General features: G+C 41.9%; 2 protein-coding genes across 3 annotated transcripts; one reads left to right on the forward strand and one right to left on the reverse strand.

The window, feature by feature from the left end:
• Positions 1-1625: 1625 nt before the first annotated feature.
• Positions 1626-15876, reverse strand: SLC30A4 (solute carrier family 30 member 4). 2 transcript variants are annotated; one of them, XM_003209483.4, is made up of 7 exons: positions 15065-15876; positions 10400-10546; positions 6732-6885; positions 6278-6485; positions 5897-6002; positions 4579-4713; positions 1626-3938 (listed from the first exon to the last, which is right to left on the reverse strand). In XM_003209483.4, exons 1-7 carry the CDS (start codon positions 15438-15440, stop codon positions 3784-3786), a joined length of 1281 nt encoding a protein of 426 aa, XP_003209531.4. In that variant the 5' UTR covers positions 15441-15876; the 3' UTR covers positions 1626-3783. The 2 variants fall into 2 exon arrangements, with proteins under 2 accessions (XP_003209531.4, XP_031411169.2); XM_031555309.2 differs by lacking the exon at positions 10400-10546.
• A 1180-nt stretch (positions 15877-17056) lies between these two features.
• On the forward strand, positions 17057-22190 carry BLOC1S6 (biogenesis of lysosomal organelles complex 1 subunit 6). The gene is made up of 5 exons (XM_085234149.1): positions 17057-17261; positions 17615-17759; positions 18968-19055; positions 20011-20097; positions 20865-22190. The coding sequence occupies exons 1-5, from the start codon at positions 17210-17212 to the stop codon at positions 20982-20984; spliced, it is 492 nt and encodes a 163-aa protein (XP_085090275.1). The 5' UTR covers positions 17057-17209; the 3' UTR covers positions 20985-22190.
• Positions 22191-23184: the final 994 nt, after the last annotated feature.

Below are 23184 nucleotides of genomic sequence, written 5' to 3' on the forward strand. Positions count from 1 at the left end.
TCCATTAATTTTCTTTTTAGGGTAAGAATAGTTCAGGATATAATAGTGGGATGCGAGGGCTTGCAGCCTGCTTATTGGCTTTCACGAGTAGTTGGAGAGCAGCTTGAATCAGTGATTGAGCACCTGGTGGGAAGGCAGGGGCACCCAGGGGAGCTCAGGTGCTTGCAATGCAATGCAATGTATCTGAGTGACTGGAAGGGGTGCAGTCAGGATCCACCCCTTCCCAGACCTCATTTAAGGGCTGGCAGCAGAGGCAAGGGGATTTTGCTGGAGTTTCTTGCCTACCTGATGCTTTCTGGAGGTAAGCAGATTTTTTTTTTCCTTTATTTTTTGTGGCTGTTGCATTTGAGCAAATCCTCACTTGCTGCAGCCTAGGACCTTGCTGCTCTGCTGTCATTGCTGTGCTTTCTATCATGTTACAGTTGTCATTAAAGTTGTATCTGTGGTTCAAGATAGGATGTGTGAAAATCACAGCTCAGGATGAATTTCTTCTATATTGATTGCAATAGGTGGCACAATTCTCACAGATTTTTAGCTGTTTGGTCACCTATAGCAATCTGGCATAGCTCTGGAAAGCAGAGAAGCTTGCTGTGGAAGCCTCTGGTCTTAGGCATCTATTGGATAGACTAATCATAAAAAGTAAACATGTTCTTATTTCCTACAGAGGGGTTTCCTGTGGAGATAGAGACATATAGAAGCACGTAACATGTAAATGATCTTGTGAGGGTGAGAGGAAATAAACCAGATGTGCTGCAGAGCTGGTTAGAGAGGCACCAGACCTGATTCTTATTCCTAATAATGCTATGCTTCTCTAAGGTGGTACTCAAAATGACCCTTCAATATCCGTAAAGATAACTTGACTTCTTTCATCGACACCTCACGCTTCTTAGAGTACAGATGTTAATGCGTATTTAACCATACATTCCCAGCAGCTACATTGCAAAGTAATGTTATTTTCTGCATACTTTTCTGTTCCACAGAAGTATACTAATTACTCTTACTTGATTAGATTTATAGTTCTGTTGTGTGCTCTTCCATCACTAGGGGAATTGCAAATTAAGTGTATTCCTTTTGATGTTGATTAGTAATGAATTCAGTGTTGGGCTCTCATGTGAAATGCAGCAGTGCCAGACAACTTTTGCCCTTTTGACCAAGAAAACAAATTAGAGGTGGACCACGTAGATGTAACTATCCATGTGAGTTTAGTTAGGCTTTAAAATAGGCAATCTACGTTATGAGAATCTCCCGAGTAGCCTCATTGATTCTTGTCTCCTAGATTCAGATTTCATATTGTTGTTTTTTCTCTGAAGTCTTTCCAGTTAGTGTGCAGGCTGTGATAACAAGGGCCTTCAAGCGTGATTGAAGGTCAGGAATGCCTTGCAGTTGCTGTATAACTGTTCCTTCACCATAATTTGTCAGCTCATATTTTCTGAAGTTCTGTTACTGCATGGGAAACAAGAAAACTTAAGTTTTTCTACTGAAGAGGGAGCCATAGCTCATTCTAAGCAGTGTTACCAAGCTGAGTTAAGCTTGAGTGTTCATAGGCACTCTGAAAAAGAACTGCTGTAAGAATCAAAGAAGGCGGCAAGAGATCTCAATGCAAATAAATATTTTAAGACACAGTGTGAAGTTTAATAATTGATTTAATAAAACCCACAATAAAGCAACACATTTCTGCTTTTTCTTCAATTAAACAAAAGTATAGTAAATCATTACAATAAAAAAACTCCAAATACATTACATGTCTACCATACTTCAACTTCTAATTACATCAACTGTAAATCCCAAGTTAATTAAAACCTGTTGAGTATTAGTATGTGCAAAATACCTGTTGTGGTGGGAGGTGTTTGCTTGTTTTTAGGGAAGTTCTAAGAACGGGATGCACGTTTTTCATTAACTCTGATATGGCTTAATCAGTGGTAATGTTTGTATTGAAGCATTAACTTTCCAAGTATAGTGTTCCTTTGTGTCTGAGTTGTATGTACTTCCAAGCTATACTCAAGTGTTCCCATTTCTTGCCAGAACAAATACAAACATAGTCCGGTGTTATTAATACTATGTTGTGAGTTTTCACCTCTGCAAATTTATCATGAGGTCCCTATCTTATTCAAAAGAGAAAACAAGCCAAGACTGTTGCTACCAGTTGTAGATATAAATCACCCTGATGAATATGTGAAACCCTATCAAGTTTCGAGACAATAGCTTATGTATTCACAACTGAGTATCACCGTATCCATTACTGGTCCAAAACTTTCCTTTCTGTTCCACATACAGAAATACTTTCGACGTCAGCTGAAGCTTTGCGTGAAGACCAAAGTGCAGAATAAACAAAAAATACTCAAAGTTCTCTCCATGTATTGAACACTGCAGGTCATTCTTGTTGCCCTTGGCTTCAATGCTAGTAATGTCAGCAACAGGTATAAAACATGAGCCTGGATGTATGGTAGATTGGCAGCAGGTAGAAGGCTTATTTTATTGTCCTGCATACATTCAAATTACAGGGATTAAGCTATGAGGCAAAGTAATTCAGTTTAGTGGACTTTGAAGCATCAGGATGAAAAAAGTCTTTTCAAATTGCTTTGATTCTCAATAAATAAGAAACCACCTTTCTGCCTCTGTAGGTTGCTGTGATAGCATTGTCCAGTGTGCGTGAGGTCACTGAGCTTGCTTGGATTTCATCTTATTCATAGAGCTCAGTAGTGCTGTGGTACTGGCTGTCCTGTGAGAATACTGCCATCCTGTTCTCACAGCAAAGATGAATAGGTCAGAGATCCAAGAGTGAGGGAACACTACATCTAAAACTGCTGCTCCTCCCTTGCCTTTTAGTACATTTAAGTATTTTGCACATTTGTAGATTGGATTTGAGAGTACCTTCATGTCGAGCATAGTTCCTATCATTTTATTTTTTTTTCAACAAAGCAATCATGGAAAATGTTCAGTTACAGCACATGTATTAATTATAATTAGAATGCATGCTAATTAACTGGCCTTCTAATGTGAATCAAATGCTGGTTTAGACATTCAAAATTATTAATAAATTTCATCTTACAACTCAAAAATTTGTAAAATAAATAACCTCCTTCTAAAGTATAAACCCTATTCTAAAATACATTACAGATAACCAATCACTGAGAACACTTTGAGTCCAGTGCTGGGTCTCCAGTTTAACAACAGAGGTTTGGGCAAGGATCTTTCTGTTTGGATCTGTGAACATCCAGATTAAAGCTAAGTTTCTGGTCTGGTTATGGTAAATCCTGTGTTTTGCAAAATCTCCAGCAAGACAGTTTAGAAAAGAATTCAGCTAGCACTGCATGCATTGTAATTTAAAATACTGTATGAAAATTAGTATTGTAAAAATACTGTCTGATGAATTTGGAGATCATAATGTATGGAACCCTGGCATGATCAATAATATTACAAATGTTAATTGAAATACTGAATACTCGATGCTCCGTTTGGAGTGCAGGTACTTCTGTGGTACACAAAAGACAATTTCTAAATGTAATTGGTGAGGTATCTGCAGAACCATGTTGCAGTTCGTAAACAATCTGAAAACAACTTTGTCTCAAAACCGTAATAAATTTAATAAACCAGCACGAGGGAGAGAATGAAATACATGTTCTGTAGGGCAACCACTGCACTTCTTGCAGCACCAGTTCTCCCTGCTGCATGTTAAATGGTACAAATCCACATATTAATTATTACCATTCACTTTGAATTTATTGCTCTCAGTCTTTGACTACAAGATAAAGAATAAGGCAGCAGTTCCCAAAACACATGAGATTAGGCACTGGAACTCTGACAACTTGTGCAGGTTTTGCTTGTTTCCTGTTTGTAACTCTGAAGCTGGACAGAACACTTGTACATTCCAAACGTGTTCAACAGCAGTTGTCTGGCCTTGAACTGAACTTCCTCCCATTTAGATGAGCTACCAGGAACTAGAAAAACCAGGAAAAGATTTCATAATTTTCATAATATTCAATCCTTAATAAAACTGACAATCCAACTGTCTTTGTATTTACCACATGGTCTTACCAACTCGGATGTCTTTATTCAAACTCCCTCATTAATTTTCTATTGTTCTGTGGCTGTGAGACACTATATACACATCTTTATCTTTTATCTGGAACCGTATCTAGATAAAACTGTCTCTGTTAAATAGGGGTATGGAGAAAGCTTTCTTTCTATCAATATAGAAATATCAATATATCACTATCAGCATGTTTTGGCAACATGTTTAACTTTCCACAGATCAGATCCTTCCATTAGGGAATTTCTGAAGAGAAGTACTTAACCCCATCAAATAGGGGGGAAAAAAAAAAAATTATCTACTGGATCAGTATGTCTCAGCATAAATGTATTTTCTTTCTTTGCCTTTCATTTAGGCCTTGTCCTCGTGGGTTAAGTTTCTGTATCTCACTGTACAAAATCATAAACAATAGATTTTTTTTTCCCAGAATGCTATTTCCTGGATGTGAGTACGTAAGAATATAAAGATAAGAGAGAAAGTGGTTTGAGTTTTGTCATCTGCCTCACCCCTGGCTGGACTGAATCTAAAACTGTCATATAGCAGCTTACCTAATTGCAAGTGGACTATGGCAGTTGTTTTTCCTGCAGTGAGAGACCAAACATTTAGATCTTCTATAGAATAAACATCTTCAATTTTCATCAAGTCTTCTTTAATACGATCCACGTTTAAATGCCTCGGAACTCCTGTGATACCAAACAGAAGATAAAACTGACTGTCTCCCGCAAAATCTGTAGTCTTTCAAATCAAATATCATGACAACTTTCAAAATATTGTTTTATATATATATTTCTTGCAAGTCCATTCTCTGGAGCTCCTGAGTACTAGTTGGAAAAGCTCTGTGACACTCACTAAGACCACCTTTCATCACTGTAATAACATCATTAATTCAGACATCTTTATAACAGCTGGGATGCAAACAGGTACAACTAAAACATCTGGAATTCAATACCCCATTAGTTTGCTTTATCTATTCAGCTCAATCTCAGCTGTTGCCTTGGAGCTAAATGAAATTTAAGTGTATTTTACCATTTTTCGTCTTCACAGTGAAATTCCATTTTTTTTTTTCTTTTCCTAAATGACAAAAGCATTTTGCATTGAAGATTTTGAATTTTTTGATTGCTGACTTCTGCAATAATTCATATGAAACAGAGGGGATGGTGCAGGTAAAAACAAGGATTTTTTTTCTCATCCCTACAAGAAAGTATTGGATTAAGCAGTAACATGGGCAGGTTAGTTACAATAATGCAAAGAATATTGCTGGCATTCTTCCCTTTAAGTCACCACAAGAGGTCAAAAGTTAAGCTTATGTGTGTTCTGCTGCTTTTTTTCTTCCTTTTCATATTCGTTTTTACTTCCAGTCTTGTCTGACATGCAAGCAATACTATGAATCTGTCTCCTCCTTTTATGTGTGTTCACGTTAACTTTAAAGTAATTACACAAAGTGTGTAGCTGAGACCGGGCAGACATCTACTTATTTTAGCTGAAAGCTTTATAAATTTTACTTCTACTGTCTCATGATGGTAAACTGTGAGCAGTGCTAAGACCTGTGTCATTCTGGTAAAGGTCAAAGACTCTTGAAGACTGCTGCAACTTAGATGAGCCAGCAAGAACTGAAATCCTAAAGCAAGATCAACAAATTCCAGACACAGCCCACGTTGCTGGAGATGGTGGTTGTGATGTCAAAGTGCCAGTGGTTCATTTGACATATAGAATCACAGAAGGCCTGGGTTGAAAAGGACCACAATGATCATATAGTTTCAACCCCCTGCTATGTGCAGGGTAGCCAACCACCAGACCAGGCTGCCCAGAGCCACATCCAGCCTGGCCTTGAAACACATGAAACACTGCACACTGTGAGGATCTTACCTTCCAAAATTATAACTCCTGTATCACACAGAATTCGGACTGTTGTGAAAACCACCAGTATGGAAAACACGTATGTACAAATAGGATCAGCAATCTTGTATTCTGGCTGGAAAGGAAGGTCCAAAGTGTTAAAAAGATACATGAAAGTAAATTTATTTATAAAAACGTAACTCAGAAATAGTTACTTAGAACTACAACTTCTGTGAATATTTCTTTGAATAATTACATAATACATAACAGTCTCTGTTTATTTTGCATGACTATATGAAGCTTATAATAGAACATAAAGTATACCATTTTCATTGCTTAGAAAAATAAGTCCATTTTAATGCAGTAACTACAGTTGAAACAACCTTGCCTCAAAGATTAGCCATTCCTTACCTTGAAACGTATGATGTACGCAGCTACAAGCACACCAATGCTTTGTACCAGGTCCCCAAGGGCGTGCACAAATGCTGCTCTCACTGCAAGGCTGCTGTGTCCATGGCCACTGCTGCGAGCTGTGCTGGGAGAGTTTGACTGAGGTACATGGGAGTGAGGGTGGGAGTGGGAATGAAGGTGTCCAGATTGATTCAGCAAAAAACCCATTCTGAAATTGGAAAAAGAAAAATGCTCCAAGAAACAGGCTTGAGAGTTGGGTGGGTGTTTTTTGTGATTCATGTTTAATTTCTTTAATTGAGAACAAAACAAAAAGAGGTATCATTTCCTGTCTTGTTTTATGAGGAGGAAGAGGTCCAGCAAAATGACATCCCATGACAAAGTTACAGGCTATTAATGAATTAACAGCTTATTCAAAATATATTTGAGTGTCAATGGAGAGAAAGGGAGATCTTACATTAAGTTAACTGCAACACCAACAGCTGCTGTGATCAGCATGATATCGCCATTTATTTCATAGTCCATGTGGATTGTTCTCTGAACAGCTTCATACAACAGGAATGCCATAAGGATATAGACCAGCAACACACTAATGATGGCTGACAATACTTCTGCAAACAGAAAGGAAAAAACATCATAAAAGTGAGTCTCAGGTCTACTTCTATTTCCTATTTGTACTATGGACAGATCTTCACGTGTCTGACAGTACTAATGAACAGCAAGTAAACCATAAGTAACATCCACAAATAAGATTAATCATAGAACCACAGTATTAAGCTAGATTTACAGATGACACACATCCTTTTGTGTTCACTGTCACTGATCAGATGGATCTCTTAACGTTCCTCTGTGAAGTTAAAGATCAGGGTTGGAATTTCTTTGCAGTGAATTCTAACTGTTGTTCTCCCCTCTGGTCCCATACATTTTGCCCTTATGCATTCCCCAGGAATCAGCTATTAGTCAGCCCATAGCAGAAAGAATATTGATTGAAGAACTTTTTTCATCAAATAAAGGCATGATTACAATACTGAACATGTGTTTCACAGCATCAGAATGATTTGATCCATCGACCAAATTGGTGACATCACTGTGGGAGAAGAAACTCACACCAATGCAGTCAGCTGCTCAGCAGTGCGTCAGTGCCTGGATGAGCACCAGCATTACCAGGCAATAACGAGGCCTTGAAAGGCAACTATCATAATCCCTGATTTCAGAACAATGTGGAATCCTAGAAACATCCACACAAGTGGAAGCTTTCTTTACAAAGCAGGCAGATTATTCAGGACAACAGCCATTATTTATGTATTTAAGGCATTTCTTCAGTTTGCAGAACGTTTGTTGTTGTTGGTTGAATTTGTTAATCTGTAGTACGCTGGTATTTAACAGAGAAATAACATACTGTAGTTTTACAACCTAAAAGCAGATTTTCTGCAGTGGAAGCCAGTGTGTTCTTTGCAGTAGCTTTTACAGAGTCATTATCATGTTGACATTATAGATTTGTGCTAAGGTCTTTCACTTGTGAAATGAAGTATGCACTGTATCAATGGTCTGATGGATATGTCAGTACTGACGCTGTCTCTGCAGCAGTGGAAAGATGCCAAGTTCCCTATCTGTGTTTAGATCTGCTCAGTGTCTTTCTGAGAAGGAGGTATCTCCACTTGGTGAAAGAGCTATTTTTGGCTTAAAGAATATAATTCTTTTCAGACAAGACTGCAATTTTCATTTTTTTCATCTTGACTTCTCTAGCTCATTGCTGGATCTGTCAGCTTCCCTTTCACCACAGAAAATGGAAGAAACTAAAGATGGAGCATACATATTATATATTCAAAAAACAAAAAGCAGAGCTTTCTGTTGGAATTTGAATAGGCAACCAAGAGGCCTGCTGTCTTTACAAAGCAGCATTTATGGGTACTCGTGTGACAATTCATGATTCTGCAAACAAAAGTGAAAAGGAGCACTGGAAAACTATTTACTGGCGCATTTTAGTGCTTAGTGCATGTCCAGATTACCTTAAAATGCAATGCAAAGCAGACTGGTTATGAGGCAGTTCTAGTGCATACTCCCAGCTTTAAGCAGATGCAAGTTTTTTTTTCTGTGACAGATGCTCTATCCGTACCCTATTTTTAACATTCTGTCATGCTTTAACATCTCATGATATGCAGGCTACTGATGAGATCACATTTTGCTGACAAGCTTCTTACTGTACATGATATTTGGAAAAATGTATTACAGCAAACATGTAGCCCAAACTCAGCACTGTTCTACTGCCAGTGTTCAGTGATGTGTGAAACTGTGTGCTCAGGCCACAATGTTCAGAGAGGGTGCCTAAAATCAGGCAAATAAGCTTCTCAAAAAACCACGTGTGTACTGTCATTTTTCAACCATCCCATCATCAGCATTCACAGGGCCCAGATCAATGTTTTGAGGGTTTCTTGCAGAATCCTTATCAATCTCTCCTTCCTCACTGCAGCCACAGAAGCTCTCTTCCCACCCTCCCAGGCTCTAGTCCTTTTCTTCCTACACAGATCACTATGCTGTCGCTGCTAACACAGAATGGATGAGTAGAAAGGGGCCTCTGGTCTAGTCGAGTGCCCTTCCCAAAACAGGACCAAGAAGAGCAGGCTGCTCCGGGCTGTTGGGTTGGGAGCATTTCCAGCAAGCGAGATTCCATGACTGGTCTGGGCAACCTCAGCTGGTGTCTGACAACCTCCTGTCACTGGACAGCAGATAAAGAGGAGGAATTGCTGCAGGAGTGAGAAGTCACTCCCTCTATTACCCAGGGAAAAAATGATGGGTGATATAGATACGGGCCACCACTGGATCAATCTGGTTGGTACTTTTTTTGGCAATAAAATGAAGAAAAAAGTTGGGGATTTTTTTGCTGGTTTGTTTTTAAAGTAAGGTGGCAGAAATCCAAAGGGATTCCTGTTTGCAGAGTGCTATGGAGATCCTGAATTAGTTAGTGAAAATTTATAAAACTGAGTAATATATGATAAAACTTTTTTTTTTTTTTCCTTAAGAACCATTTCTGTTATAGGGCTATGTCATGTTCTTTCTTTGTACTATTTGATTTTTGAAGAGTTACAAATACATAAACTGCTCAAACTATTTTTAAATGAGGTTAAGGTATGTCTACATGCTAGCAAACATCCTTGTGGAAAGCATGAACAAATGCCAGGGGCATACCTGCAAGGTCAGGTTTCAGTATTGGAGGGAACTCTCATCACAAAATTAAAACTTCTTGAAAGGAAAGTTTGTAATGGGAAATGCTGGCACTGTTAATGCTTTCTTGCTAAAGCCCAAAGATCTTTGCTGGTATACAGTTATGCATTCATGCATTAGTGACTAACTGATGACAAATGACTAGGAGTGATGGAGCTGTTGAATTCTACTGCTGTTCTGGCAGCCATCATAAGAATTAAAAGTAATGGCAGCATGAGAGTTTGAAATTCCTTGAAAAAATACCATATGGAAAGCATAGAGGTAGCAAGCCATAACATCCAAAATGGTCTATTTCATGCAGCATACATTCAAACTTCTGGGAAAGTGCCCACAAGTCAAGACCTTCACCTGTATACTGTAAATTAAGTAATTAATATCCAGTACAGATGGCAACCATGTGAAAGCACCCTTTATCATCAGTATGCTTCCAAATGTGAAGTAATGAGTCTGAAATTACCCTTCCAACATTTAGTACATATTTCTGCTGATGTTTCTTTCTAGAAATACCCAAAATGGGCACAAGTTAAGTAACTTTCTGTACTGGACATGAAAGGACATCTTGATTTCTTCTTTGTGCAAGAAGAATAGTGATTTATGAGACTTCTTGCAGAGCTCTCTGATTCTGCACTCTGTAGAACTTTTTACTTCTGGGAGTTAGCTCAGGATTATTCATTAATCACGTCTCATAGGACTTTGTTTCCAGATGTAGCATTTGTACTGTTCTGATCAAATGATTTATTCCCCTGTGGCAATACATCCCATGTAGTGGATACACAACAAACTGTTAAACCTGAAGTTATTTTTAGGTTTGTTACTGATATCTTTCCAGTTATCTCTTCTTCTAGAATTACATATTTTTAGCATTATTGCTTAAAATACTAGCAAAAGCTGGTATCTACATACCTAGGCGATGAAATCCGAAAGTGAACCTCTTTGTAGGAGACTTTGCAGACAGCCAGAGAGCAAGTAGGGTCAAAATAATACCACTAAGGTCAGTTAACATGTGCAGTGCATCTGTCATAATTGCTAGACTGTTAGCAACATATCCACCTGAAAACAAAGTTGGAACAGTCAAGAGAGATCAGTGATTCTGGATCCTATCCTCATAGCACAACTTTCAGCTACTTATTTTCAGAACACTGCACTAAGTGCATGAGAGTGAGAGTACCACTTATCACTGAGCAGAACTATTTTTTTGCCATTATAATCAACATGCCATGCTATAATTTAAGGCTACCATAGTTAGAAATGCAATGAAGCATGCTTTCCATGAGAGTAGCACAGAAAGGAGTTAGTCCTGTTATTCTGAGACTTCTTGCTTGATAACATTTGCAAACTAGTTTAGTATTTTTTCTGTGTATGTTACTGCATATCTTTAATTGGCTGATGCTTTTTATTTGAACTACAGTTGTTAAATATTTTCACATAATGGAACAAGGACAGAAATCCAGTAACTTGATGGCAGTAATTAACCCCACCCTCTTCTTATTTTGACTGCATTATCTTTTAACCTTCATCATTCCCTGTCCTGGCAGAGATGTATAAATTCTGCTGATGTATATTGCCGACAATAACTTTCACAGCATTTTCCTTTCTTATTTATTACCATATTTTTTTTCATAATTATGAGCTGTACGGAGACATACAACATCAGATCGAAGGTCAATATCTTTGTTCCGATTCGACTGCTAAATGCTACCAGAAGGCAGATGGCTGAGAGAGATTTAAACAAAGCACCTCACTCTCAGGCAACCCTTATCCAAATGGGGAGTCAAGGACAGGCAGTGTCGTCTTCCATCTGCATGAAGATAACCCCATTTTCTCAGAAAAGACTACATCTTCAGTGTCAGCACAGCTATTATTTCATTTCTCATTTTACCTTGATATCATTCAAACTGTAGATTCTAGCAAGCGGAGCACGCAGCTGGCATGCCATTTGGCAGGCTTGAGGCTCCAGCCAACATATCTCGAGTACAGGTATCTTTGTACACAATTAAAAGCCTCTTAGTGAAGAGGCTGACCATGGGGAAAGAGCGAAGGGAAATTCACAGCAGGCTGACTGCTTTCAAGATCAGTGAAAAACATGTGTGCATCCATCTATCTGTGAGTGCCCACCTGCAGAATTACGCCCTTCTTCTTAGCCACACACAAACAGCAGGGCTGAACAGGAATTGTTCTGCCTGTAACTACTGACTGCACTCTGTTCCACCTGTTCCTGTCCCCCAGCCCCTTTATTTAGATGTCTCTAAGTCTCAGAATGAAATTTTTTAGAGTTTGAAATTCTTCACAGGCCATCACAGCTCAAAGATAATTTGCTTTCTCACATAATTTCAGAAGACACGCCCTAGGAATGTGCAACTCAGCCTGTTTTATTGTCAGCACAGAAGAAAACAATTTATGTCTAAGGACATTCACTTCAATGCTTTCTGTATATGATCATTTACAGTACGTATGTTAATCCATGAGCATGAAATTCAGAAGTGCTTCAGCCCAAGATAAGCCAACTCCATTTCATCTAGTCTCTTCAGAGACTACATGAACAGAGAATTCAGATATTAAAAGTAGTCTTAATGGAGAATTTGGATTGAGAAAATATCACTGAGATGAATGAAATTCTGAATTTGAAGACTCTCTGTTTCCAACTATATTGGTTCATTGTTTGGTGAAGCACTGCCCAGGGGCTGCTGAAACACAATCAACAACTTGAGGGGGAGAAAACAGGAAAACAGACATCTACGGCTTTTATGAATAGAAGCCACTGTTTTCACCAATCTGTGAAGGACAGCAGTCCTCCTTGTGAATGATCAATTAGAAATCTCTGAACATAACTGAATGCATCAAAAAGCTGTCAAGAAAGGTGACTGGATTTGCACTGTTTTCCATTTCTTCATGCAAAACGGTTCCCACAAAATGATCTGACTTTTACAGTGACTGTTCATCAAATGAAGCAACCAACACTGATGTGGGCTGGATTCATGAGCTTGGCAGTAATTGGAAAAAAACATGCCAATTGAGATTTCACAAAGCAGCTGCTGGAACGCAATTTCCTTCATCTTGATACTGGTACCAGACAGCAGAAAGTTTTCTACCAAATAAACTAATTGTCTGACAGGCTCTTCTGCCTTTCCTGCAGAAATTCAAATATGGCAAAGATAACAGGAAGAGGTCTGTTAATGTCCCACACAGCCAAAGTCTCCCAAATGCTTTGGCTGTAAGTTTGTCCAAAAAGTACCAAAATTTCAAACCAAATGGGTCAGAACTCAACCCTCGGTCAGAGTGAAATACATTGAGCAGGTAGTGTGCTGACCTAGGGCTTGCAGGCTGCTTCTTCACTTACTCTGCTGCTGACTGCCTGCCCTATGACAGGGTATTCACGATAAGACCCACAAAAGTGCACAGATACCCAAGTCCTACTTGTTCTCTCTGGAAGTTGGATGCCTGAATATTTCATGGGTCTGGGCCTCAGCGCTGTCTGCCGCAGCGCCCAAATACTGCACCAGTACTGGTAACCGCATACAGGAACCTGAGAATGATGAGTCCACACACTACAGCAGCAATGCTTCATAAGGAGGAATCAGTCACTCTGACCTGAGCCTGCAGAAGTCCTGGTTGTAAGGGAGAAACAGTTGTATTGAGAAACCTCTCAATACCTATTATTTCTGGAGCTGACCAGGCACTAGATATGGAGATATCTACAACAGTGTGAAAACACAGTCTCTGTGACTTCAGCATCAAGCTGCCAACAGCTCAGGAACATTACTCAGCACCGTGCCCTTCGAATGGACTAAATTCAGTGTGTATCAGAATGCCAATATGAGAACAATTAAATGAAGTCATGCTTACCACAAATGATGTCCAAAGCTGAGAAGCAACACTACACTAACATTAATCCCTCATCAAATTTACCTGAGTTCATGCTGCGCCAAAATCTCAGCCAGAGAAAAAAGAGCCAGAGGGCAAACGAAGGCATTCAACCTGATCCCTGCAAGCCTGAAGCAGAGTGCTGATCTGTGATGAGCTGATGCATTGTGGCAGTGTTACTAATGACTAACCGCACAGTGAAAGCGAGGTGCTGAGAGACAAAGCCACTGTTTTCTCTTAACCCACATTCCTGAAACAAGGCCCAAACAAAACTAGGGTGCAGATGCAGTCAGTTATCTGCTTTCTCTCTGAAAAAAAATGACCATTTCTCCTAGAGCTTTTTATTTTGTTCTATGAATGTGGAACAAACGGTATCATTCTGTGGTACAATACCTGAGGCATCTTTCCTTTAAAGTTATTTGCTTCTGTTTTTTTGGCTGGTGAATTACAGCCACTAAATTCACTAAATTTTCTACTATTTGTACCTGTGTGTTAAAATGTGAGCAATTTAAATGAAATTAGTTGTCAATCATTGTCTGCTGCTAAAAAGTCTGGGCTCAAGTTAACAGCCTGTCTAATGACTGATGGGTGCAGTGCATCCACGTGCAGGCACTGCGCATTGCTCCCTGCTGCTTCAAACCAGCCAAAGTGAAGGAGTTTCAGCATTCTGCAGGTGGCTGAGCAGCCTCAAGTGCTTACACTGAACATCATGGGCACATCCAAAACCAGATGGTACCAGTGCACTAACATTGCATTGATAAGTGATCAAAGATAAATAGTACGCCTCGTAAAAACGGGTAGATAATGGCAAAGGCATAACATTTAACAGTTTAGTTACACATCCAGAGGACTTCCAACTTTAAATTTTATGTTAAGCCCTGTCACTGTAGCCACTAAATACAGTCGTGTTTTGTACAGACTGCGCTATTATGCACAGGTTCTACTTAACCTTATTAGCAAATGACAGCATGCCTTTATGAGAGAGTAATAAAAGTTGAACTTAAGAAGCAGACTCATTCTTCTAGGTAAAACCAGCAGATCTTTTCCAAGTACTAACAACCAAAACCCACAAAGGACGTGATTTAACCAAGGAACTTAACATTGTGAAGTGTTAAAACGCTGCTTGTTCTAACTCTGATCATATGCTTTATGTTTGGTTGGAGCATGCACTGGTCCAGAGCACCGTGGAACATCAGGAAGTTGTGAAGAGAGCACTCTGCACTGCACTGTTGGGCAGTTTGTCTTCTTGGGTGCAAAAACCAGAGTGCCTTGCTGGATCTGACTGCTAAAGATAAATCCCAATATTGGTTTTGTCGTTATGTCAGCGTCACCTTTGGAAACTATTTGCCTGCTGTCCTTGCAAACACAGCAAGACTTTATGGCAATAATTAAAAAACACCGGAGATGAAATTACCCATCCTCCATGCATGCCCGTGTGACAGCACACAGTCCTCCCTTGCCGATCACACCTCAGAAACTTATAGAACAGGAGCAATACAAAGCTGCGAGCCAACAAAATGCCCACTTTGTGCCATCGCCGGGGAAGCGATGAGCTTCAGGTAAGGAACCTGCAAGTTCCCCTTTCTTTCCTCGCACGGAAAGCACGGCTGGACTTCGCTCCCGCTCCCCCCGGGGCTTATCGCTAATCGCTCCGACCTGCAAACGGCTCCCTCCGCAAACGCGTAAAACCGAGGCCGCCCGACTCACCTACGAGCTCCCCCGTCATGAAGAGCAGATAGAGGGCGGCGGCGGCCGTCAGCCGCTTCTTGACGCGCCGCAGCTTGCACAGCTCCCTCCGGCTGCGGCAGCGGCCGCAGGGCTCGGGCCCGCCGCGCAGCGCGATGTCCCGCTCGGCCGCGGACTCGTCGTCGGACGGCGGCGCGGGGTGCAGCCCGTTGGCCGGAGTCTCAGGGGCCTCCGCTCCGTCGTCCGCCACCACCACCCGCAGCTTGTTGAAGCGGGGGAAGTCCTCGTCCCCCGCCTCGTCCGAGAAGTCGAAGGCACTGGAGTCGTTCAGGAACAGGGGCGGCTCGCTCCTCCGCAGCGCGGACTTGATGGTGCTCCACAGGCCGGGCCCGGCCATAGCGGCGACGGCGGGCGCCCCGCGGGGCGCGACCGACGCTGGCGCGGCGCTCCGCGTCCCTCAGGGCATGGCCCCCGCCCCGCGCCGCCGGGCCCTACCGCGGCCCGCCCGGGGACGCGGCGGCTCGCGGCCTCCCGTGCCCGTCGGCCCGCGGGCGCCGCCGGCCGCGGCTCGGTCCCGCGCGGCGCGGCTCCCCCGGCTCGGCCCGGTCACGGCGCGGCCGGGCGGGCGGCGCCGGGCGCGGGGCCGCCTCCCCGCCGGCGCAGGGGGAGCGCCGCCGCCACCGCCATGCGCGTCACCTCGCTCAGCGCCGCGTTCCGGGCATCGCGGCCGCGCGGACCGCGCCTCGACCCGACGAGCCTGGGAGAGCCGCGCGGAGGACGGCGGCGGAGGGACGGGCGGGGACGGCAGCCGGCATCGCCCGCCGGTCGCCGCCGCGGCACCGCGCCTGCGCCGCTCGGCCGAGGGACGCGGGTTCGAGCCCCGCCGCTGCCGTCCCGCAGGCGATCTGCTGGCACGCGTGCAGTTGTTGTCATGTTCGCTGAATGCCCGGACCGTGTCGTTCGGTGCTGCGGTCACAGGTTTGCAGCGTGCAGCCTCATTCTTCCCCCTAGAAGCACCGCTCCTTGCACCTTGCCCAACTGCTGCTGGGTGGTGCTGCGTCCCAGGGGTCGCATCGCCTTTCTTCACATTCCTTAAGCATGCAGGGAGAAACAAGCCACGAGGCCCAGCGTCATCTAAGCTGTCCTTCTCTGGCTTAAAAGGGATTCAAGTTTTGCTTCTACGAATTCTGACAAAACAGTATTTACCTGCTGCCATGGCTGGTCTAACTGCCAGTCTACACATACTCAGGGCCAGTCTATGCCCAAACATTGTTACTGTTCTGTTCCTGACCAACGAACCTTCCTGGAAAAACCACAGCGCTGTTTGAGGGAAAGCACACGCTCTTTTTTTGAGCTGGCCAAAGAAGTTACCAAGTAAGGATCAGAATGTCGCAGGAAGATCTGAGATAACAGAGGCAATGCTAGTAAAGCTTTTTCACAGCTCTTTGAGATTAAATATTTAGAGCAGCAGGTGAGCGTGCCTCTTAACCAAATGCTTACGGTCCTTATTGCAGGTTTCATTTAACTCCCTTTTCCTTCATCTGTCAGAAGAAATCCTCGCTGTAGCCCCTCACAGGCCCACGAACTCAGCAGTGCCCGGAGCAGCCACATCCAGCCCTTCCACTGTAACAGAGCTCCCCGTGTGAGCGACACAGGATCGCTGTGCATGGGAAAGGAAGAAACAGAGACTTCTATCTACCTCATTTTTGGGATGCTGGGTTTGATAAACAAGCTTTAAGCACTCTGGAGAAGCAGGCAATTTAAGTTCCCATCCAGCCTATTCCTGCAGGGCGTGGGATGCCTGGAACAGGCAGAGCACAAATCCGAAACGCCCACGGCTCCAGCAGGGCTACTTCAGAAGGATTATCTCGCTTTTCTTACTGAGCCCCATCTGCGAGCTGCGCAGCCCTCACTCACAAAGCCTGAAGATTCCTGTCACCCCCGGGCAGCAGCTCGGGGCAGGAAGCGGTCATTCCGTGCAGGCCGAGCCCTGCGGCACTTCAGCCGCTCCCCACGGCCGCCCCGAGCTCCGGCAGCAGAGCGCTCCCACCCCGCGGGCCGCGCGTCGCTTCCGCATCCGGAGCGGCGGGCGCGGCCGTGCGGTGAGGGCCGGCTGAGGGCGTCAGAGCGGACGGCCGGGACCCCGCGCTTGAGGGAGCGGCGGCCATGAGCGGCGCGGAGGAGGAGGAGAAAGCGGCCGGGAGCGGGCGGGCGTTCGGTACGTGAAGGGCGGCCGGGGGCGGAAGGCCGAGTAGCACCGCTGGGCAGGCGGCAGTGTGCGCTGTGGTTTAGAGAACAGCGGCCGCGTCACGGCTCCGTACGTTTGTGCTGCGCTACTTGCCGTGCTCTCGCCGCGCGTCGTTGGAACGCCTCGTCCGCCGCCTCGCGTTCTGGCACTGCCCGGCCGTGAGGTAACCGCGCCGGCAGGGCCATGGGAGGGAAGTAGAGCGGTACGGAGCACTGCGCGATGCGCTGCTGAAATGCCTTTATTTTTAAGCAGGAAAGTACCGCTGCTGTCGGGGAGGCGATGGAGTGCTGTCCGACCCCGCTCACCTTGCTCCTCTCCCGCAGGTGCCGGTGATGCCTCCCCAGATGAAGGGGTCGAAGCAGATCTGCCGGTTATAGATGAGAGAGCAGTGGAGCAGCTGACTGAAGGGCTGATTTCTCACTATTTACCTGATCTTCAGAGATCCAAATCAGCTCTGCAGGAACTTACGTAAGCAGGTTTTTAAATGCAGCTCCCTTTATATTCATGCTGTTTTTTCCATGTGATGTTCTAGCTTAACTGGAAGGCAGTTTGTTGTAGCATTTCTACATTCTGACCATACCATTTTAAGCAGTTCTGCTGCTCAGAGTACTGGGAGGTGTACAAGCTGCAGTGTTGTCTATTGAATTTTGTCTGAAGGGTGTCGAGCACTAGAACATTAAATTTCCCTAAACCAGACACAGCAGATGGGCAAATTTCTTATACACTTGTTCCATAATGCAAAGTTTGCTGTAAACAGACTTACTTTGTAGCAGTAACCTTCGTGTTCAAAGCTGCCTGTAGTGCAGTATATCATTGCTGTGCAGTTTGTAAACTGTGTAGTAGAAAATGCTCTAAGAAAATATTGCTAAGCAGATATAAATTCTTTATGCACTACTATCTCACTGATAATTGAGAATAGTTTGTTTCAAATGTAGGCTGGGTCTGCCATATGAAGTAACTTGAGGGGGCTTTACACAGAGCCATCTCAGCTCTGTAGGGTACACTGCTTTGAGTTTCATGATGCATAATGTGGTTATGCTGCTGCTAAGGACAGCTTGTGTCTGGAAGGAATTTAGCTGATCTGTGTGGGATGGAAGATTCTTGATAAGCACTATGGATCCACACAAGTTCTATGCAGAAATAACGTTGTGCTGCAGCATGACTCAGAGGCAACTGAGTAGAAAGACAAGAGGAAATCGTTTTCCCTTCATTCAACCTGTCCCTGCACTGAGGTGTTTAGTTGCTGAAATTTGTCTTGTGCCTCTGTCACTGAAGGTTTTCAGATCTTATCCTGGTTTTCTTATCATCCTGTACAATATAAGGCAGCAAAAAACTGAATTTGTGTGTCTCAGTTGGGATTTCTCAAAAACATTTACTTGCATCAGCTGATACCAGCTAGCAATCCATGAGGAGAACTGGATGCTGGGAAGCACATATTTATGCCATTATGATCAAAGACAGTATTTATTATGGGGCCAGTTACAAAAAAAAAAAAAAAAAGCAACATTTTCTCCCCAAACTTTCTAAGTATAACTATAAGAACTTGCCAATAAGGAAGCTCCTGATTTACTGAGTGAGAAATATCTGCTCTGAATACCTAACTTTTGCAGTATATCCTTAAACTCCTTCATCTGTGCTGCTTTACTCTAGTTTTATGGATTTTTTTCTTGTTTCAGACAGAACCAAGTGGTATTACTAGAAACATTAGAACAAGAAATTACAAAATTCAAAGAGTGTAACTCCATTCTTGATATCAATGCCTTGGTAAGTACTATTAATGCTTTTATAAATCCCTACTAGTGTGGATTCTCCTGCTGAAGTATTAGTAGCAACTTAATTTTTTTTCTTTATAACTTGCAGGAAGGTTAGCAACCAGTTGAGATACATGGGACAAATTCCTCCTGGAGAGGATGCAGAACCAGCAGATTTCCCTTAAATAGAGAGGGCACTGGTAGGAAAGAACAGAGTCAGTCTAGTTTTCTAAACCAGTAGCCAAAGCAAACGTATGCGTATATTGAGCAGGACTGAGGTTCCAAGGGAAGCTCTGTGTGCATGTCCAGTCTAGCAGGAAAGGTGCTTGAAACACATGTCGTACATAAATTGGCAATGCTTTTATTCCATTTTGGTGAATCTTAATTCAGTAGACTGCCAGGTGTACCCACTGAGATATGATAGTGTAGCAGAAATGCTAAGTCATGGCTCAATCACCAGGTGATTGAGTATCTGGTGGGAAGGCAGGGCCAACCCAGGGGAGCTCAGGTGCTTGCAATGCAGTGCAGTGCATCTTAGTGACTGGAAGAGGTGCAGCCAAGATCCACCCCTTCCCAGACCTCACTTAAGGCTTGGCAGTGGAGGTGAGGGTATCTCTCTGGAGATCCCTACCTACCTGAGGCCTTCCAAGGGTAAGCACATTGTTTGTTTCTTTCTTTTTTTCTATGTCCATGGCTGCTGCGCTGGCGCTAATCCTCACCTGCTGTAGCCTAGGACTTTGCTGTCCTGCTATGATTGTTGTGCTTTCCATCAGACTATAGCATTAGAGATAGTTTTCTGTATTAGTGTAATATGTAAGCTTTAAACATAAACTTGAACATGTTTAATCTATTACCAAACTGTTTTGGCAATGCTTGTAGTTACTGTTTTGATGTGTAGCTTTATTAAAAATAAAAAAACAGTTTTTTTCAACTTGGCAGTCACTGCCTTAACTGCTGTGTTTTTGAAGTTTTCAGAAGCTAAACACTATCACAGCAAGTTAGTGAATATTAGAAATGACATGATGATGCTCCATGAGAAGACATCTAAGTTAAAAGTGAGTTGAGTAACTTTTCTTACTTTCTAACATAGCAATTTAGTTATGTATTATTGTCTTAACTTTTATTTTGGATGCATGGTAAAAATTCTGGTGAAGATAGAATCTCTGTTAAGTACCATTCATAAATGTTTTTTCCATGTTTTCAGTAACACCTAGCCACCTGTTTTCAAACTTCTGCTTACTGCTTTCTATGTTTAAACAACTTAAGTATCTTAACTATTAGCAAGTCTCAGAGTTGTCCTCATGGTTAAGCAGTACATTACAAGAATCATACTTCGTTCTGTCTCTTAATCTGCTCCATGCCAACTAGTTCTCTTCATTGTTTCAGTTTCTGTGCCTCTTACAATGAGAACTAGACTGTCATAAACCCAAGACTTTTTCCTGTTTAATGTACTGTTAAGTGGCACAGGTTCACTGACTTCATGCTATGTAAGCAGTCACTTAGTTAGTTCTGGCAAGATCAGTCTTTCAGCATGTTCAATTAAAAGAACACATTGCACAGTACACACCTTATCTGATACATGAAAATATAAATTGTTTTCCCTTCATCCTCACTAACTCATCCTTTATCGTATAGGTTAGAGTTTCTGTTTGTAAGGAGGATGGAAGTAGAAAAGAGGAAGAACATAGAAGTAGTTTACAGAACATCCAGTCATAACCACTGTGAATTGGAGAAGAGAGTGTTAAGAGGGAGAAGTGATAGGAGGGATTTTGTATTAGTTCCAAATCCCACTGTAAGACTTTTTTTTTTCTATTCTGTTTAGAAAAGAGCACTTAAACTACAACAAAAGAGGCAGAAAGAAGAACTGGAAAGAGAACAGCAGCGTGAGAAGGAGCTAGAAAGAGAGAAGCAGCTAACAGCAAAACCTGCAAGGAGGACATGAAAGCAGAGCGTGCAACAACTTGTCCAAATTAATCATTTCTGCATTCTCTGGAGTTAAGGCAAACTTTGATTAAAGCAGGCTACAGTTATTACTAGCAACAGTCTACTCTGGTGTTATAAATTCCAGAATGTTAATAATCAGTAGGTAACATTCAAATTTTTCACTTCAGTCATTCAGGTTGCCTTCTTTTGTAATGCTATGCAGTTTGATACTATTACAGTATAAGTTAATTTTATATATAAAAATACATATATGTATATTGGAGAACCTAGGCATCATGGGTATTTAAATATCTGTAACTTTTTAATCTGTTCTTCTGGTGCTTAGAAGTCTGAGAGCTATTTTGTGATTGGCATATATATATTTTCCAGACAATATACGGAGTCGTAGTTGTTAAAGTTTAATCCTGGTACCTGGACTTCAGAGCCTGTCTGTTACACTGAATCTGCATTGAGTCTGGCAGTTGTAATTTCTTTTCAATGCCGTGAATCAGAAATACAGACTTTTTTTTTTTTCCAACCTTGATTTAGTTGGTTATTGTTTTTTCCTTTTGTATGCGTAATTGAGCTGAACAGTTTCATCTTTATGTGGAATTCAGTTATTTGTAAGAAAAGTTAGTGCATTTTTTTCCATTTATTCATGTGCATTTAGGGGCTACGTGAGCTAGTATTGTATGCTGTCCTTACTTAAAATGACTATTATTAATGAACATGATGATAAATATTGTATGGCTGTTGATATCCGTTTCTCTGAATTGAATTACTTGCAGCACTTCGTGTGAACTCCCTGGACTCAGGGCCTGGACTCTACTGTGCTATGTTTTTTATTTTTCTGAAGTCATAATTTCTACCTGTAAGATTTTTTTTTTTCTTTGAAAGATCTACTGTTATGAGTAGTCATCAAAACATTGCAGTTCATTTTGTGTGCTTGGAGCAAGGAGAACAAACTACTGAAGTAGTCTGAAATGCCTTTTCTGAAGTAGTAATGGGTTAAAACTGAAGTTGGCTTTTGTTTTGTCTTAATTGCCAGTGGATTGTTGACCTGTGCTGTGGTTTATGTGTATTTCTGAAAGAAATGTTAAAGAATTTCTACAGTCCGTTTTTGGAGCAAAATGTACATAACTGAATATTGTTTAAGGTTTTTTTATTTTATAATGTAACTTCAGAATTTTTAGGAATTTAGTTCTTATTAAAACATAACATGAAATGAGATGCCTCATCATTAATTATCAAGATTAATTTCCTTTGATATTTCTCGTTTGATGTTACCTCAGCTGGTATCCAATTTAGTGTTTCATGTTGAGTTCTGTTGTGTGTTGATAGTTTCTCTGGTTGTCTGCTTATTCTGGGGGAAAGCTTGTGAGTTGTTTCGCTTTTTCCTTCTCCCCTCACCCTCCCCCCCTCAAATACCACGACTACTTCTACTGAAAATACAGAATTCTAAGCATAAAAATCGATGCTTTTTGCTAGACTGAGTAACTTTATACCTGTATACATTTTCTTACTCGTTGTACCAACTTGTTTTTGAACCATAAGTTCATTGCAGTGGAATTAATTCACTTAAATGTGCAGCACCATTTTGAATTTCAATTTTCTAAGATTATATAAATGTATGAATTAAGAGTGCTGACTCAGGAATCTTGGTTTCCTGTGCTTTTATCACTAGATTTAATGTGTGCTTAATTTAGGTACCCACTCCCACCACTGTTCAGGTTCACATTGGCCAACTTTTTAATTCAGTGAAATTTGACTTTTTTGCTGACAGTGGTAACTTTGCTTTATGAGCATAGTAAATATTTGTCTTATATTTTCCTCTTGGAAAGTAATAACAGAATATGCTACCTGGTTTTAGTCTGTGTGCCATGACTTCAGTGATAACAGGCATAAATAATACTGTGCAGGTTGCTTATGTGGCTGTTCTGTTAGGATTCTTGTTTGGGATCCTCTGGCTGATTTATTCCCGGTGGTGCTTCAGTAGACGCTTTCTGCCATCTACCGTTTGCTTTGCAACACTGCTGGTTATTTTAATTCTGTGCTTGGATTTTCAATGCTCTGACCCTGTTGGAGTAATTTTTTTTTTTTAATCTAAGTGGTTTAATTGTTGATTGATTATTTTTTTTTAATTTTTTTTTTCCCCTTCTTGGATTAGTTGTGCAAATGCATGATGTACCGTGGTTTATATAAAGAATATCTGGGCTGAT

The sequence above is a fragment of the Meleagris gallopavo genome, chromosome 12 (assembly GCF_905368555.1).
Source record: "Meleagris gallopavo chromosome 12, MGAL_WU_HG_1.1, whole genome shotgun sequence".
Classification (NCBI taxonomy): Eukaryota; Metazoa; Chordata; class Aves; order Galliformes; family Phasianidae; genus Meleagris; species Meleagris gallopavo.

Bases quoted from the DNA above. Each gene is read 5' to 3' on its own strand.
- SLC30A4 (XM_003209483.4), bottom strand. From the start codon at position 15,440: ATGGCCGGGCCCGGCCTGTGGAGCACCATCAAGTCCGCGCTGCGGAGG. The intron at 10,547-15,064 runs GTGAGTCGGGCG...CTTTGTTTTCAG, and splicing joins CATGACGGGGGAGCTCGTAG to GTGGATATGTTGCTAACAGT. The intron at 6,886-10,399 runs GTATGTAGATAC...TTCTGTTTGCAG, and splicing joins TTTCGGATTTCATCGCCTAG to AAGTATTGTCAGCCATCATT.
- BLOC1S6 (XM_085234149.1), top strand. From the start codon at position 17,210: ATGAGCGGCGCGGAGGAGGAGGAGAAAGCGGCCGGGAGCGGGCGGGCG. The intron at 17,760-18,967 runs GTAAGCAGGTTT...TTCTTGTTTCAG, and splicing joins TCAGCTCTGCAGGAACTTAC to ACAGAACCAAGTGGTATTAC. The intron at 20,098-20,864 runs GTGAGTTGAGTA...TATTCTGTTTAG, and splicing joins AGAAGACATCTAAGTTAAAA to AAAAGAGCACTTAAACTACA.